Consider the following 19,367-nt stretch of genomic DNA (forward strand, 5'->3'; position numbering starts at 1 on the left):
ACGCTCTTGTAGTTATCAATTAGTGTTTAATCATCTAAACTTTTACTAATATTGAATTTCTCGTATGAAAAATTGGTTCAGAAGCAATAATCTCCAAATCACATAATTGTGTGCAACACATGCTTAATTCAAAGGCATTTATGCTTAGTAATGAGTAGCATGCTGAATTTTATAGAATTGCATGACTTCTAACAGCTATGCTATTGACAAATAAAGGGAGAAAAAATTCACAATTTAGCATCATATATAAAAGAATGGTGTTAACAACACACTTTATAACACTTTTTTCTACACTTCTTTTCATAGGTTGAAATTTAAATTAAATTCATTAAATTATGTGTCTTTCATAAATTAAGACTTGTATAAAATTCAACCAATAGGATAAATGTGTTGGCACTATTGAACCCAAAAAAAAATGTGTTTATGAACAAAGAAATGGAAGGGCTGTTATGAACTGCATAATAATTGCTAGAGGCTAGAGCTGCAGTGCTGATGGTGAATACAAAGGAATTTGACACAACTATGTTTGGAGAAATGCATGCTAGCCAAGGCAAATAAAATTTTACTTAAAAAACTCACTTCTATAATTCTTGGTTATATTGCAGTTTTCAGAATGCATGATTTTAATTCTTGGTTATATTGCAGTTTTCAGAATGCATGATTTTATGGTATAAATTATCACTGTCCATTAATGCTGGGAGTACCCAAGTTCAAATTTTGACCGAAACAATTCATGATCGGACTTTACTTACCTCATAGCCGAACTTCAAATTATTAGGACCCTTTCCTTTGGGAACCAAACATCAATTGTCCTAACTTAATTTTTAATCTCTGGCAAGATATATGTTCTATAAAACACATTGGATAGACAAATTCTGCATATATAATCCTTAGTGAAGTTACTAGTATTTTGACATATTTAGGATGCTCTTTTACAAAACAGTTATTTGACTATAATAAAAAGAGAAAAATCTATATATAAGGATGATACATAGCTAACTTAAGAAAACCTGCAGTAACAAAACTGAACTGTCATTGGATTTTTCATCTCCAAGCACAAGAAGCAATAAGAACTTGATTCATCCAACCAAGATAAAGCGCACCATCTCTCTCTTCTAGAGTGTAATGTCCTCGGTAGCTCTCGAGAAGATCCTTGATTGAAGAATTGATGAAGGAGCTCAACGGATAAGGCGTAAATCCAGCCATTGCGAAACGCATACTCCACTTACTCAGAAGCTCGTGACGTTCCACTCGTTCTTCACCTTCACAAGCTATCAAGTTGACAACTTCTCGAGCCAAACAATGTTGTTCCACATTAATCCTCTCTTTGTGATCCCTTGGAAGAACAACATCAATCGATTCATAAATAGCCGAGTAGTAGTTCATTGTCTCAACAAAACGCTGCAAGAATGGAGCATTATTGGTGTTGAATTCTTGCTCAACAAGAGTCACCACCTTAGGAGACAAGTGCTTAACCAATCGCAACAACCTGTCACGATGATTATGAACGTTCACACTTTCGTCTGGCACGTGGTGAAGCATAATGGCAAAATTCACCGCCACAGCTTCGTCAGGTCGAAGTTCAAAGTCTTCGAGTTGCACCTCAGAAGCAGAAACTCTAACAGCATGGAACTCAAACGGTACATGACACGACTGTGCAAGCGTTGATAATCTTTCCCCAACTACATCAACCCCGCCACCGCGAGCATAAGCCGAAAAGGAATCATCAACACCTGTAATTCTGATCCTTGGGGGTCCTCCAGGCCGGCGAGCAAGAGCTTGAATCAGGCTAACCCACTGAGTTCCTTGGCTAATTTGAAAATCAATTATGTGGACTTCATTTTCGTCCTTCATAGCTTCAGCAATAGCTCCATTTGCAGACATATATCCAAACTTAAAGTATGGACATATTTCATAAAGTACATGCATGTAGGAAAGTAGTTCATTACCGGTCGGCTCGCTACATTTTAATGATTTGTAGATTGTGCTTCCTGAAGATGCCATCCTCGAAACAAGAGCCTCCAACACATACGCTCCCAATCGTTCGATCGGGCTGCCAGATATGGATACGATTTTGCGCAACTCAGTCACCATCCATTCAATTGTCTCGATATCATTCACAGCAACTGCTTTAGCACAAGCATAAAGCATCTCTTTCAAGTCACCTCTAGATACCATCTCCATGTTTTTCTTCCACTTCTCCGCCTCTAATAAGAATGAAGCAGATTCTTCTTGAACTTCATTATCAAATATATCTAGCATATCATCATTAGGTCCAAGCATAACAGATTCCAGTTCTCTTATCTTATGCCTCAGGTCATCAAGGTCATGTGCCAAGTAGGAGTCATCATCCTCATGTGAACCGTGAACAAATTCAAGAGAACGTTCCGGCCTTAGCACGTATGATTTTGACTCTAGCTTTGACACTGGGCTATTGTTAGATGAGAAACTGATAGTAGAAGGAGAATTTTGGTAAGGAAAACTGTTGCTTGTTGAAGCAGATTCAAGGGTGCTATATGGCTCTAAAGTCTGATGAGAAGGATAGAATGTTTGGCTGCTGTTATCGGAGGATGAACAATTGTCTATATTCTCACTTGACGGTATGCCATATGACTCCAGATTCTGCACAGGTTCGATGTAGAACCTGCTAGAACCGTAAGAAATTTCATGTTTCTGAGATGTTTGCATTGATAAGTAACCGGTTCTTTGATATACTCAGCACTACCAATTGACTTTCTGGCACAAACACACTGGAAATTTTTTAATAGCCTTCTTTTTTGGAACAAGATATGTCGATAACTTCTACTTTCTAAGCTCGGTAATCATTCTCCGCACTTGAGTTTAATTTTTCTTCGGCAATTGCAGTGTATCAAAAATACGAGCTATTCTGCATAAGGAAATAGAAGAGTTAGACAAATACAATATTTAACAAGATAACCATTACTACAACCATTTTGTAAAAAAGAAAAACAAATATGCAATTATTGATTTGATACTGATGGAAGTAGAAGGTAATATTGTGATTGTTTTCTAAATCTGTTATATTGATATAAGGTGTATTGGATATATATATTAATCAAAGAAAGGTCAAAAAATACCCAAAATAGCAAGAATTGAGATTTTTTTTTATCAATTATGCATTTTTTTTAAGACAGAAGAGTATGCTTCTTGATAAAACAGTTAGGAGCCTTACAAATTATTTGTGAGAAAAATCACATTTTTTTTATCTAAAAACTCATTTTTAGTGGTTTTAATTGTATTTGTTAAAGCTTTTGAAATTAATCAGAATCTTAAAAAATGATTATTTATATATTTATTAAATGAGAAGTTTTTTTTAGTAGCTTCCGAAAAAAGAAACATGATTTTAATGAGTGTGGTAGATGTAAATATGCATCTTTAACTCAATTAACATAAAAAGATGAAAATTCTCAAAACCCCACCATAGAGACTTCCCCCAACCCTAACCCCAACAAATTGAAAAGTAAATCCAAAAAAACAAAAAAAATCATTAATGAAAAAACCAAAAAAAGGGTGAAAAATCATCTCAAAACTTGAAAGATACCTTTACTATCAAATTTAACAAAAACCCATTTTCACAAATTCAGTTAAACTAAGCCAGAAAGAATAAAAAAAAACGATTTTTATATTTTTCTGATAATAATTGACACAAGATGCATCACCACCATCATGGCAATAAACATAAGAAGAACTTAATACAAATAAGGAAAGTGAAAGAAGTTCCATAATTTCAGAATCTCTCACCTTAAATAAGATAGAAAAAAAACAATCTGATCTGAAACCAATTAAGAAGAAGTTGACAAAGTTGAAGTGCAGGTGAAAGTGAAGATAAGGATATTAAAACTTAGGAACAAGATGGTAAAACACAAAGGTTGTCGTTGTGTTGAGTGTTTTGGTTTGGTCCACACTATGAATGAATTATGTGAAGTGCGTTTGTGGTAACTTTATACGGACGCCAACAAAGAAAGTCTACTCTTATGACAAATTATTTTGCTGACTCCAACTTTACAATTTGTTTTTAACCATGTGGTTCCAAGGTGAAGGATTCCTCGTAATCCACATTAGTTAAGTAAAGTATGATAAAAAAAAATTATTGAGTTTTTTGCACATAAATTTTTTTTTATAAGTTATGATATAGTTTATAAGTTATAACACCTATAGTTGATGAGTTATAAATTAACAAGTAAAGTATGATATAGTTTGTTATGTTATAACACCTATAGTTTATAGTTTATAGTTTATATTTTATACTTTATAAGTTTATAATTTATCTTATATATATAGAAGTTGTTAAGTTTTTATATAAAAAAATTCCTCTTAAATTGATGGTAATTTTGTAAATTTATTTTTATATTTTTATCTATTTATTTCTTCTACTAATTCATTATGATAAAACTATCAATATTCCTCCAATTAAATACATTATTATTATTATTATTATTATTATTATTATTATTTAGCCATATATTTTTGTTAAAAAATCAAAATTTAAAAGTTGTTAAGTCTCTACATAAAAAATTTCCCTCTCAAAATACATTATTATTTGTTATTATTTATTTAGTCAACTACTTTTTCAAAAATTTATCAATCCTTATTTTTTTTTAATATATCATTTTATTGCTTAACCACTTCCATTACAATAAACCACATATTTTTGTTAAAAAACTAAATTTTTTATAAATTATTTCAGTAAAATTTTAAAGTTAAATTTATAAAGTTATTGTGGTTTACTAAAATATAACTTTTACAAATTATTTATAAACCACATATTTGTTAAAAGTTATTAAACCTCCTAACTTGATGACTATTTAGTAAATTTTTATACTTTATCTATTTATTTCTCCCAATAATTGTATTGTTATTTGTTAGTATTTATTCAGTCACATCTTTTAAATAAAAATATTTTAATAAATTTCTCTTATATCATCTCATCATTATATTTATATATCACAAAAATCTCTATTTATTTTAGTTGTCAATATTAAAAAAGTTTTGTACATGGTACATAATTTTTTTGACCTCATTATAATGTGAGAAACTTAAGTCAACTAATAAAAAATACAATTTTAATTTCATTGGAACTTACACAAAACACTTTCTAAAAATTTAACTTTCTAAAAATTTATATATTAAAAAATTTTATCCTTATTATTATAATTATTTTTTTAATTTTTAAAATTTAACTTTTTTATAAATAATTTATATATTAAAAGTTTTAAAATAATTTTAATAAATAATATTTTAAATAAATATTTTAAAATAATATATTTATTATAATTTAAATTAAATAAACTAGCTACATAAATAAAAAATATATCAAAATAATAAATTTTAAATTAGTAAAAAAATTAAAATTAAAAATACTAATATTATAATATTTTATAAAATTTTAAATAGTAATCAATATAAAAATTTTTTATGTTATTTTATATTTTTAAATTAATGAAACTACTAACTTTACACAACACTTTAATTAATTCAATAGTTATCAACTATAAATTATTAGTAATACTTTACAGTTTAATTTCACACATCACATATTCGTTTAAAAAGACTAAATTAACCATTTTTTTTCTCTATATATTTATTCTATTTTTAAAACTATGTTATATTAGTGTTATCGTAACTATATGTCACTATATGGTACGATTAGTGATGTATAACCGGAGTTTGAATTGGATATTTCTTTTTTGTCTGTAATTGGATATCGGTTTTTAATACACAAATCAACTCTTATGCATTTTAAACAGTTACGTCATATTCTTCTTTTTTTAATTGATAAATAAATAAGGCAGTCAAGTATTGTTATGTCATTAAAAGTTGACAAGTATGAACCAAATTTTCTAAGATTGATGAGTGGATCCACGAAATCAAAATGAGGTTAAATTCTCACGGTTGCAATACTTAGAGATCAAAAGATGCAACTAAGAAAAAATTATTGCTGTTCTAGTTTGCTATGTTTTGTGTATAATCAAGTGGAAGAAACTACATTAAAGAGTGAAAACAAATACTAATAATCTACTCTTTAACACATCTTTTTCAATATATTATTTTTAGTGGTTGAATTTTATACAAGATCTATTAAATTATATGAGATTCACATAATTTTTTTGAATAAACATAAGAGAATATTGAGAATTGTGTATTATTAATCTTTCTTAATAAATAATTATAAAGAGGTGTTTCATCCTGGGCAAAACAAATGGACTTACTTATTACACATAAAGCATTCCTCATCAACACATTACTAAAATTGCCACAGAGGCAGTGAAAAACAACATCAACAATAACCTTGTCATACCTTTGATCTTTTAACTCACTCTAAACTCCACCTTAGTGCCATTGGAAAATGCATGAACAATTGTTATCATTAAATTTCTAACATAATTAAGCACATGGATATTCCAAGTAGCCTTCCAATGTCCTTGATTGTTTGTCTTAAGACTTAGGGGTATTTTGGTTCTTCTCTTTCTATCAACGAGTGATAGGCCAATTTAACTGAAGTTACTGAAGTTATTTTGATATTTGAAATTTAATTTTTTTTATTTTATCGTTTTAATTCTAATTTATCACCATTTATTCTTCATTTTCGTAGAATGAGCTATGAGAAAGAAACTAATCTATAACTAAAGTTGTGAAAAAACCTATCACATTTTAATTTATGATTTATGTTCTTCTATATAATGATTCAATTAATCTTTATATTTAAATTCTTATAAGAGTAGTTAAACTTTAAGAAGTTCAGTACAGATAAACTCACCATTGTTAGTTAACATAACTTTAAGATTAATTGGTAAGGAGAGCTTGAATTTACCATAATCTAATCTCTTATTTTAGTTGGTATTTAGTTATAAGTTTGTTGGTTCTTTATACTTTTCTAATTGATTATCTTACAAAGTATATAATTATGAGAAATATTGCTAATAGTCAACAATCATATTAGTTCATTAATACAAATTAGAGAAAAAGACTTGTGTCAACCGGAAACATGTAGATTAATCGAGAATTTGGTTAGAAATAGGTTAGTTCGTGACAGAATTTTCAAAATCCAAATTTAATCTAAGTAAAAAAAAATAATCAATATTTATACATGGTCTGTTACTTAACAAAAACTTATAATTTTAAGCATGAGTCTAACCTTTTTAAAAACTTGATATGACATGTTAATCTACTTAAAAGTCTATTTCATGACTTGAATTTGTCGTAGACTAAACCATTGACTCATGCCGCTTGAAGCGATGAGATCTATTTCTACCTTTAATTGAGAAGTATATGTGAAATCAAACGTCTATGTATTTTTATATATTAATTATTAAATTGTTTATCAACAACTTTATTCTAGTCTACTTTGATTTTAAAAGAACCTGATTGACCATTCATTAGTGAATTTTCTTCTCACAGTTACACTTTTTTTTCGTTCAGTTTTCTTTGAACCAACACAATGGTAATGGATAAAAAGAATTTTGAAAAAATAAATTTTAGTTTTTTTTTTCAAAAAATTAATCATAAATATGAAATCCACAAAATATGATTATATTTATGTTTCAAAATATTATATTAATTTTTTTAAAAATAAAATTAATTCTTTTAAAATTAGATACAATTCAAAATGTTTTAATTTCATATACGCCAAAACATAAAAGAGTAAATTATAATTTTCACCGTTACGAAAATTTGTTTTATTTATGTTCTATTTGGAATTCAAAATTATCAAGAATCTCATGGAGTAATGGACTAGTGGAAGAATTGTTATGTTAATGGAGGATTTCCCTCGGAATTCTTGTCGAAGAGGATCTACGAACACTCTAACGTTCAAATTATTATAATATTTAAAGTGTAAGAGAGTTAAATATGAGACATCTCTTCATAGGTGATAAAGTGTAGCCATAATATAATGGTATTTGAACCTGAGCTAACTTTATGATCACTAAAGATTAATTTATCTTAAATATCATCAATTGAAGGGTAGAGATTAATTCTTCAACATAAAATAATTTATTTAAGGGGATTGTTTTATATATCTACCAATTATACCATCCCATGCTAGTCGGATGATGGCCTTGCGTAGGGTTGGGAATAATCTAGGCCAGGCCAGGCTTTGAAAGGCTTGAGTCTGACTTACGATTAATTTTTTAGGCCTAAGCCTGGCCTACGACCTATTATAGGCTTTTTTTTCCGGCTTGGCCGGACCTTTTTAAAAGTCTGACATGGCCTGAAAGCCTATTTGAAAGCCTTATTCACGTTAAAACATTTAAATGTTCTACTCATACGACATAATGCTCCCTATATACCAATATCAATGTATATATATATAATATAATAATAATAAATAATATTAATAAATAATAAAATATATATGCCGGCCTGTCAGGCCTAATAGGCTTTAAAAATAGCATGAGCTTAACCTTTTTATTAAATAGGCAAGACTAGGTCATAGGCATCTGACAGACGACCTAACTTATTTTCATCCCTAGCCTTGCGTATCCGGTTCAACTACATAGGGCTACACCAATCGAAGAGGTCCCATTTATTTTTGATTAATTATATTTTTAGTACCTACAAAAAATTATGATCTTTTGAGTTTAATCTCTAAAAAAATTTATTTACTTTTAGTTTGTTTTGATTTTATAAGAATTTTTTATATGGCCTAAAAGTATCAATTTGTTACAAATTTTTTTCAAAATAGAGACTAAAAATGAATAAAATTTTTTTAAGGAGTAAAAAGTTGAGAATTTTATATAGGAACTAAAAATAAAATTTTAAAATTTTATAAGGACTAAAAATTTATTTTTACTTTATTTTAATTATTAAAAGTGTACTTTTTTTTATTATGAGTCTAATTATTAAGATTATAACTAAGTCTCCAAAATATTTAATAGAGTCCTGATCCCATGTTAAATGAATGCCATTTACCTCTTTTTTTTTTTTTTTTTTTTCTTTCAAATTTAAACTCACTTTTTCTCTCAAAATGTTAAATATAAATTACACTTTAGTTTATTTTTACATTAATTTTTTTCTAATAGTAATGAATGACTTTGATTTTAAATAATAATTTTAATATTTTTGTCTATTTATATACAAATTTTCATATTTTTTTATTATACTTTTTATTGATTTTATAACTTTAGAAAATAAAATAATATTTTAATTTAACATCCTTTTTAGCTTTTAAATTTGTTTATTCTTTTGGTGAGAGAGAATTGTAAATGTTTAATTTACTCTTTTATTTTTGTCTTTTATTATTTCACAGTTAAATATTATAAATTAGAAACTATGTGTTAGTTTTATTAGGAAACAAAAATAAAGAAAAAGTATACATAAAAATATGATTATATACTTAAAATAATTAAATTATATATTTACCATAAAAAGAGAGAGAAGATTATATTTTTTTTATATAAGAGGTGTAATTTTAAACATCAAATAAAAATTAAACTAAAATAGTTATAAAAGTATTACTCTTTCCTATAAATGTCTTATTTGAGTTGTATACGATTATTAAGAAAATAATTATTTATATTGATATCAATGATAAAATGAATTTTATTTACTCAAATACTCTTATTAATTGTCATTAATAGAGAAATTTATTGAGTTAAGATACAATCAATAAAAATATATTAGTAGAAAAAAGTAATTAATAGCATATTAGCATTATAAAATGATAAATAATTTGAGATAAATAAAAATGACAAATGAGAATTTATTATGGAACAGAAGAAGTAAAATTTAAAATTGAGTGAATATGCAAATTGGTCTATGAAATTATAAACATTTGTCGAATTAGTCGAGAGAATTTCATGACTTGACAAATATATCTGTGATATTATAAAATATCAATTAAAATAGTCTATTTTGATGTGTCACAATAATTGAATACGTGACTTATCCACATCAATAGCATCGTCTCAAATATAAACTTGTCTATGAAATTTAGTTAACTCAAAAATAAATTTGTAAATAATTATAATTATACATTAATTAATTATAAATATATTAGTCAACAAAAAAATTAAATTATAGAAAATAAAATATTTAATTAATATATCAATTTACAAAATTCTAAAATTAATTTAATTGACAATTACAATTTAAAAAAACTAATTTATCTATTAACTCGATTAAAATTATTATAAGTAATGTGGGTGAGTAGTGAGAGTTAGACGTACATAAACGTGTCATACGACGGAATTGAAAAAAACAGCGTAATGATGCATCCGTGTAATTAGACTACGCGGTTTCGCTCCCACTCACTCGTTTTGTTGAACTTGTGACTTGACATCACCTACCCTTGTGTTTTTTCCTCACATTATAATTATCATATTATGTACATTTTCACATGTTAAATATTTTTTCATCCTACAATTTTTCTTTTGTTTCATGATTCTAATAATTTTGTGATGATTATTTTTTTGAACAATAGAAGTTCTAGTAACTGAATAGGAAATGATAATTAATCAACACATATAGAAGTCTAAAATAAATATTACTATGAAGTTTTTTAAAGTTTATAATAGTATTTTATATAAAATTATTAATATTTTATAAAAAATTATTTTTTAGACAGTTGAAAATGTAAATTATTCATTAAATTAATACAATCAATTTTATATATATTTTTTTCAATTGATGATAAAGTTGATTAATTTCATATTTATTGAGATTATATTAATTTTAAATATTATTGGAGAGAGTCAAATATAAATCTATTTGTAAATGTCCAAGGAACTTTAAAGTCTTTTCTACCTTGAACTAGAGCAATATCCTTTCACCTTAAATTTTGTTTATAATTTTAGAAAGTATTTTAGTAGTTTTCATTTTTTTTTACTAATTTAGTTTTGGTTTAGAAATTTTAATATTAAATAATTTTTTAAGCCTTTTAATTAAGTAAGATTTTATTTTTTTTAAAACAAAAAATAATTGTTAGAAGATGGGGTCTTCTTCTTGCGCCAAATTTGAAATTATTAGATGGGGTCTTTGAAATTATTTATTATTATACATTTTTATGTCATAATGTCGCGTTCGATTTGTTCGTAAAAATGAGTTACTGTCAATTTTATTTTATTAAACGAAAAATTGGATAAAATCTGAAAATGATGATTTTGAATAAAAAATTCAAGAGTCAATTACGAGTAGAGAAAATATTATCGTCCTACACCGTTCGTTAAAACGGTTATCTTATAAATATACTCTTTATTGATTTAATTATTTTATTTACTTCACAAAGAATAATAAAAAAATATTTTTTTTTTTTAATTTGATTTGACAAGAAGAAAACGTTGTTCGTCCTTAAATACAAAAGAGAAATCAAAACACTTGTAGTTTTTGGTATAAATTATTTGTGTGTTCGACAATTTTAATTTTTATTAATTTTAATTTATATTTTATTTGTGCACAATTACGAGAGTCTAATACTAAACGGCGCATTAAAAAACAACTAGGTGGTCCAACAATGAACTAGTTCATTATGGTGAAAGAGATAATATGTTATTTTCATTTTTATTTATGTTATTTTTCTAAGTAATTTAAAGTTTAGTTGAATGATTATAACCATAAATGAGTGTCTATGTGAGATTTGTGATTTTTATAATACTTATTGTTGAAGAATGTGTTTTCTCAATTCAATATATTTTTTTTTTAGAATATGAAAATGAATTTTGTTTAAATTATAACATTATATATACAAAACGACAATCATGATAGTATTATAAAAAAAATGTAAATATTCACTACAATTTTTTGGTGCTACGATAACGTCTAATTTTTTATAGTAAAAAAATCGTTCTCGTAGAGTTAAATAAACAATGATTTTTATATTTTTTTGTATTAGAACATTAAATTTTATATTTTCTACGACAACACATAAAAACCTTTCTCGTTGTTTATTGATATAATTATAGAGAAATTGTGTAAAAATGGTAAAATAGAGAAGTGATTTTTTGGTGAGCAAATTCAAACACCTAAATTCGATCGATATTTTCTAATTCCTCCCTTTTTTTAAGAGTCTCGTATCACTCTTATTTATATTAATATATTAGGTTAAATAATTTTTAAAAATAAATGACTATCATTATGACTAATTAAGTTGAATCCTCAAGTTTTATTTTTCTTTTAAAAACTTTTTTCAAATTTCAAAAATTATATTTGTCATCGTTAAATATAAATCAATCATATTTAATTTACTCCAAAAAATATCATATTTCTTAATTTTATATTTAATTTCTTTTTATTTTGTATTAAATAAAAATAAAAAGTTTTGAATTATTTTTTTATTACCATGTTATTATTAGACCAAAAAAGCAATAAATAAAATACTTCAAAAATATAACAGATATATCTTTTTATTGACAAACGAATATCATATTAAAAATTAAATAAAAATTGTATATTAAAAAAAAATATAAAGTTAGCGTAAAAAATCCAAAACATATTTTTTGTTATTTTTTGTGTGAATAATATAAAAATGCAGACATAATTAACTGTTGATTAGGGATGGAATAAGCTAGACCGTCCGTCAAGGGTCTCGCCTGTTATGGTCTGGCCTGACCTGTTTAAAAAAAAGGTTAGGCTACTGTTTTTTTAAAGTCTATTTATTTAAATAGGTCAGACTCAAGCTTATAAAAAAACCTATTAGGTCTAACAAGCAGCCTATATATATTTTATTATTTACTTTATTCTCCATTTTTTTCTTTCTAATTTCAATTGTCCTAGTGCACATGAGGTATGAGAGAAACATATTATTTATAAAAAGCAATATTATTTATTTGTTACCTTTATATTTTTATAAAAATCAATACTATTTATTTGTTATCTTTATATATATTATTAGTATATAAAGCTCGAAAATCCTAATTGTTTAGAGGTAATAATCTGATTTTGTTTGAGAGTATTTGTTTGACAAATAATAATATATGCGTTTCAATAAAAAAAAATTATTATTTTAAACCAAAAATCATTTTTTAGGTTTTAAAAGATGTTTGTTTCTGATTTTTTAAAAATCATTTTGTTTAGAAAAATCATTATATATATATATATATATATATATATATATATATATATATATACACATACATTGATATTGTTATGTGGAATTGATCATGTAAATCAATATGAGTAGCAAATCATGTAAATTAGTATGGATAGAACATCATTTTTTTTTTCAATTTGCTCATTTATTTATTTATTACTTTTTTAATTTAGTGTCTAACATATATGTATTTTTTAAACAAGAGATACAAATCACCTTGAAGATTTGATATCATTATTTTGTCATTCATTGGACTTTAAACGTGTTTTGTTGAATGATATGTGTAACTGTTTATGGGGGCTCATTTTGTTTTATTGTAATTTTTGAATGACTTTTTAGAGTTTGTTAATTATGAATTCATTTTGTGTTTTTTTATTTATTGGAAGGTTGTTGCATTACAAACTTGTTAGTTATTATTTTATTAGATTTGATTATAATTTTATTAGTTTTTCTTGTATATAAAGGTCTAGTTTAGCCTATTTAAAAAAATGTAAAATATAACATTTAAATATTTTAATATGAATAAAGCCTTTTAAATAGGCTTACAGAGCATACCATGATAGGTCGTAGACCCAAGCTCAGGACGAAAAAAATGCCTATGATAGGTTGTAGGCTAGATTTAGACCTAAAAAATTAATTGTAGGCCAGACCCAGACCTTTCAAAGTCTAGCCTGACCTGATCTATTCCCACTCTGTTGATACTTAAACTTTATCGGCTAGCGACCAATAAAATTGGATTATCACACATTTCCTTATACATATTTTGGAAAGAGATTAAACTCACCAAAATAGACACCGTTTTTAATACTGTATATTAATGAGTATGAACGATGGTTTTAATGTGAGAGTAAAAGTAATATAAAAACCAAAAACTATACAAAAATACAATGTTGAAGGCTAAACGTGTGTCAAAGAATCATTTATCTTTTGGAAATATTCAGCCACATGCATAATCCGCCAACGACCAAAATGAATTGATAAATTATACTTCCCCTTACAACGAGTAATTTATTTTAAAAAAATTGTTCTATTGTTAATATAATGTTAATTTTTTTAATTATATAATTTAATAACTTAATTACAGTTTTAGTATAATCAAAACACAAGATGTGTCAAGACACACCAAAAAATAGCAACTTATATAATTATTTCAGTAAACAAACACACAAAACAAGACCAATCCACCCAAATTGTAAACCATCCCACAATTCAAAAATAAAAACTACCAATGATTACCACAGAAAATACGGTTGATACACAAATGGATGTAGTCAAACGAAAATCATTTAATCTTAGCTTTGATCCACCATCAAAATTATACCAAAATATGCTCTAAAAAGCGCTGTAAAAGAGATGCTGTTAAATGTCATTTTTAGCGTAATGCAAATCAACTATTAGTTGAATGAATGAACACAAGACTGCTACATTTTTTTCCAAATTATCCAAAGATATGACAACCATAAAACATGAATCGTTTGACGAGACACTTTCTTCCAATTGAATATCCTTTAAATTATAGACAATGCCAAAATCACAATTGAGTAACACACTTTGAATATTCAACCATGATAAGAGACTAGCCCAAATATGACCATAAAAATGACTAAAAAAATAAGTGTTGTAATATTTCCTCCTTATCACAACCACCTAAACAAAGTAAAATATAATCACCCAAACACCACTAGATATTAAAAAGGTTTTCGTGGGAAGCATATTAAGCAGAACTCTCCATGAAAACAACAACACTTTGAAAGAACCAAATTATTCTAAATGACATCACAAAAAGGAGATACAACAATACCATGATCTGCCACCAACTTAAAGTAGTTCGGAAAAACATCTTATTTGATGCAACTCTATAAATCACAAAAGATAAAAGTGAACTTTACTAACTAAAAAACAAAAGAAGAAATAGCCAAACTTTAAAAATGGTTAGAAGTAGCAAAGCAAATATTTATTTAGAAGAACAAATAAAGATACAAACTTTATATAGTAACAAGTGGAAGAACTTGAAGTTCAAATTACAACCCGACCATTCAAGAAACAAACTTTATGAAAACAACTCAATCATAAACACAAAAATAAAGTAACAAAATAGAATAAATTGAATCCTAATATGTGAAATACTCATATAGATTACTTATCATGGGATGAATGGAGAAATTAGTTTGCCTCCTTTACTCTCTCTAACTTGTGTTTATGGTGTCGTTTGAAACCATTTTGAAGAAAAAAATCATTTTATTTAGATGATTAAAAATTACACGCAGTTTGAAATGGATGACTCTTCAAATTTTATTATATCTAATCTAATAATAAAAAATTATCTTTATAGAATAACAATAATAAATTATATTTGAAATATATAAAATAGTAAAATGTAAATTAAATAAAACTAATAAGTATTTTTTTTAAAAATAAAAATAATAAATTAGTACAATATCTCGTATTAATAAAAAAGAAATAAATGTTGAAATTTGTATTTTAGTTTGGATTATTGGTTTTGAAAAAAATAATGAAATTACTAATGTCTCACAAGCACTTCAATATTTTTGGACATAAAATAGAAAAAGAGCAATCTTGTATACTTTTTAAATAATAAAGAATCTAAAAAGAAAAATAAAATTAAGTGTTATAAATAAATAAAATAAAAGAGCTGCAATGTAATTTTGTCTTTTAAATTTATACGTATAATATTAAGGACATTTACGTAGAAAGTGAAGAACTTGTTCAAAGAGAATGTTTAGTGAGATAATGCATTAAAAACACTCTTAGCTTTAGCTTACCATAGAAAGGAGAAAAAAAATGTCAATATAGACAAGATTGTCCAACACAATTTAATAAAATAGATCAGAGCTCTTTCTGACTAATTAGAGGCTATGAGTTCAAGTCAAAAATTAGGAATACAAAAGTACTAAATCTAGTGAAAGAATTTTTTATTTGTCCATTATAATTCTATTTGGCTCGAGGTAAGTCTGTAGTTACAATAGTTTAATTTAAAGACAAAAGTCAAAATAGAGACACTTTCTAAGAATTAATCAACGAAATTTTGTACCGTTGAAAAATTATATGAAAATAAGAACAAAAAATTATTAATTGAGTATCAATTAAAAAATATCATCTCTTTAGATTTAATTATAATTTTAGTCTTTATAAATTATTTAAAAATAAGAAAAAATAATAATTAATTGAGTATCGATTATAAAATCATAGTTTATTTTAATCTTTGTAAAAAAAAATTTATTTTATTTTTAGTCCTTTAATATATATTATTTTTGGCTTTTGATCCTTAGTGTTTTGCTTTTATCTTTGCATAATTTATTTATATAGAAATTGATCTATGTAATTTAATTTTAATCCTTATTTTGAGGAACTAAAATTACATATACTAACCATTTCAATATGAATAAATTTTGTAGATACTAAAATAAAATAATAAGAACCTAAAATAAAAGTGATTTATTTGTAGAGATTAGAAGCAAAGAATTATTTCTACATGGGAAGACAACACGCAATAGACATATAGTGCTAGCAAAGGCAATTGTAACCATGCGAACCACAACAAATGAGTCTAGCTCAAAAATAATTCTTGAAAAATCCAATCTTCTTAGAAGCTTCAAACCTTGAAAAAAACACCCAAGGTTATAAGTGGAAGCCTTTGATAAATCATGATATCTAAATAAAGCATTGCAAGCTGAAGTAGCAATGGACTTGTGATGAAAACCATCAACATTACATTCATTTCTATCTTTCCAACCAAGTATACATCACATGTTCCAAGAAAACCAATTTCTAAGGCCAAAGGAAAAAACATACTTCAACAAGCAAAACATGCATAATAGACTACTCCTCACCTATGTTAACCGAGCACAAGATACATAATCTATCATTTGACGTTGAAAGTGTTTCAGATTCCATAGAAAGGACGAATTCTATTATGACCTTGCCAGTTCCAAATTGTCTTAAAAAGGTCATATGCGTCTTCCATAATATTAGCAACACCATAAATGAGGTTAATTATAAATTGAATTTAGAGAAAATAAGCCATTAGAACAGTCTAACCAAAAAGGAAAATCAGATTCGCTAGGGTTAGGAGCGCGCAAGGAGAGAAACGGTTCCAACTCCAACCCTTCTTGGTAAAGCTGTCAAAAAAGCTCCAAACTCTAAAATTTTTTTTAATTTTTTTTTTTTACTAAAATCTTAATATTAGGTTCCCGATTAAAATAATTTTTTTAAATCCCAGACCCATTATTTTATTGGGCTTAAGAAAAGGGCTCGGGAGACCCCCAATATTTTGTTAATTTTGTGATTTTTTTCTTGAAAGATTTTTGAAATTTATTTTTCTCAAAAAAATATCGAAAAGAAATTAAAAAATATTTTTTTCTTAGAAAAATTTTGTGAGAAAAAAAAATTGAATTTGTTTTTCGCAAATTAAAAAAATTTCGAAAAAAAGTTATAAATCATTTGTTATAAAAAAAAATAGAAACATTTTTAGTGTTGGGGACTTTATTTTTTTAAGCATTTTTAATTATGACATTTTTTGGGGCCAATAATTAATAGACTTGTCAAATTGAGAGCTCTACTTGTTAGTGAAATATTCATTTACGTTAAAGTTTGCGTGACCTTGAGAGATAGGGGAGGACAAAGTTCAATTCTAAACTAGAACTGTTTGAAAATTGAACCAAATTAGTTTTCAATTTGAAAAAATCGAACCGAACTGGTTTTCAGTTCATAAAACCGAACCAAACTGTTTTATAAATTGGTGTACCGGTTTATTACTTTGAACCGAACCGAACCGATTTAACTTAATTTTTTTGTTTATATAGACCAAGTTTTACATAATTACCCCTAATTAATTCTAAAAAAAAATCGGTTCAAGTTTTTTGAAATAAAAACCGGTTCGATTTAGTTTTTTTGAACTAAAAACCAATTTGATTTGGTTTTTTTCAAACTGAAAACCAGTTCGGTTCAGTTCTAATTTTAAAAAATCAGTTCGAAAATAGTTCGGTTCTCAATTTTTATAAATCAGTTCAGTTCAAAAACAGTTCGGTTCAGTTCAGTTATGCAGTTTGGTTCAGTTTTTGGTTTTTTTAACACCCCTAGATATCACTAACCTCATGATTAGGCATGGCATTTGAACCCGAACCCACCCGAACCGCCCCGCATTTAACGGGGAAAAACCGTTTTTATCAATCCGCCCCGCACCCGCACCCGCACCCACCCGACATAAATACAATTACTTAAATACCCTTACATCTCTTAAAATAGTAACAAAACCCTAATTTTATCAATCTTCCTTCTTTTTCCTAGCTTGCTGCCACCGTCCACCTCCACCCTCACTTTTTCTGTCCCGACGGTCCTCCCTCCTCTTCGTGCGCCGTCTTCGTCATCCTTGGTGTACACAACTGTAGGTTGCCTTGGGGTTTCTGCATTGAGCGATCTCGTCAAAGAGGTATTGAAACACCATCATTCCCTGAAATGTTGATTTTTTATCTTGAGAGCATGGTGACCATGGTCTAAATTGCAGTGTGATAGTGTTGCTTTACGATTGTTCAAATCGTGTAAAATTGTGGACAAATACAATCTCGATGTGATTGTAGATATCTTCTAAACCTTGAGGGGTTCATTGCTTTACGATTCATATTGGAGCATTATTGTTTTCCTCTGGCTATATTCATTAGCCTTGAGGGGTTCATTGTTGTAATGCTAAAATTGATTTTTTTTAGGATTAGTTAGGCTTCTGGTGCTGTTCTTAAATGTGCTTGGAGTTTGGATTATTCCTACATCTTATATAAATGTCTCTTGCCAACTTTTTTCCTTCATCACGTATGGTCTAAGTAAATCATATATTTAGTAGTGTTGGTTTCTCTACGTAATTAACTTTGCTTAGATGACTTTTTTTGTACTTTAAACGTATTTAATGAGACAACTGGTTAATTTTGTGTATGTTTATTGTATTTTGAAGACATATTTATCCTCTCTATGATATTCATGATAGTGTCTATTAGTATGTTTCATTGTAATGTGGAATTGATGATTATTTCCCCAGATGATCGAATCTGAACATATTGTGCGAATTTTTTTTCTCTTTAGAGAAATCAAGCCTAATAATCTGATCCATATTTTCATTCTTAAAATGTTTTCCATGTTTATATTTTCATTGTGAATATACATTCATCTGCTCTTTTTATAATATTGTTTTTATTTTGCTTTCCAAGATGGATGTGATGATTATTTCCCCAGATGATCGAAGGTAATTATTATTTCTTATAATACTAGTTTTATTGAATATTATTTATATTAGTCATTGAATGTGAATCTTATT

At 26.6% G+C, this 19,367-nt stretch overlaps 1 protein-coding gene and 1 non-coding gene across 4 annotated transcripts; one reads left to right on the top strand and one right to left on the bottom strand.

The window, feature by feature from the left end:
* Window positions 1-865: 865 nt before the first annotated feature.
* On the bottom strand, window positions 866-3,953 carry LOC101501723 (scarecrow-like protein 21). Of its 3 annotated transcripts, none has more exons than XM_004506622.4 (2): window positions 3,763-3,953; window positions 866-2,882 (listed from the first exon to the last, which is right to left on the bottom strand). In XM_004506622.4, exon 2 carries the CDS (start codon window positions 2,686-2,688, stop codon window positions 1,045-1,047), a length of 1,644 nt encoding a protein of 547 aa, XP_004506679.1. In that variant the 5' UTR covers window positions 2,689-2,882; window positions 3,763-3,953; the 3' UTR covers window positions 866-1,044. The 3 variants fall into 3 exon arrangements, with proteins under 3 accessions (XP_004506679.1, XP_004506678.1, XP_073225118.1); XM_004506621.4 differs by having other exon boundaries at window positions 866-2,887; XM_073369017.1 differs by lacking the exon at window positions 3,763-3,953 and adding an exon at window positions 3,563-3,704 and having other exon boundaries at window positions 866-2,887.
* A 15,113-nt stretch (window positions 3,954-19,066) lies between these two features.
* On the top strand, window positions 19,067-19,163 carry LOC113787301 (small nucleolar RNA Z103). Its single transcript, XR_003473809.1, has one exon. It is a non-coding gene; the product is annotated as a small nucleolar RNA Z103 (small nucleolar RNA).
* The last annotated feature ends 204 nt before the right edge of the window (window positions 19,164-19,367 follow it).

The sequence above is a fragment of the Cicer arietinum genome, chromosome 5 (genome assembly GCF_000331145.2).
Source record: "Cicer arietinum cultivar CDC Frontier isolate Library 1 chromosome 5, Cicar.CDCFrontier_v2.0, whole genome shotgun sequence".
Lineage (NCBI taxonomy): Eukaryota > Viridiplantae > Streptophyta > Magnoliopsida > Fabales > Fabaceae > Cicer > Cicer arietinum.

Bases quoted from the DNA above. Each gene is read 5' to 3' on its own strand.
- LOC101501723 (XM_004506622.4), bottom strand. From the start codon at position 2,688: ATGCAAACATCTCAGAAACATGAAATTTCTTACGGTTCTAGCAGGTTC.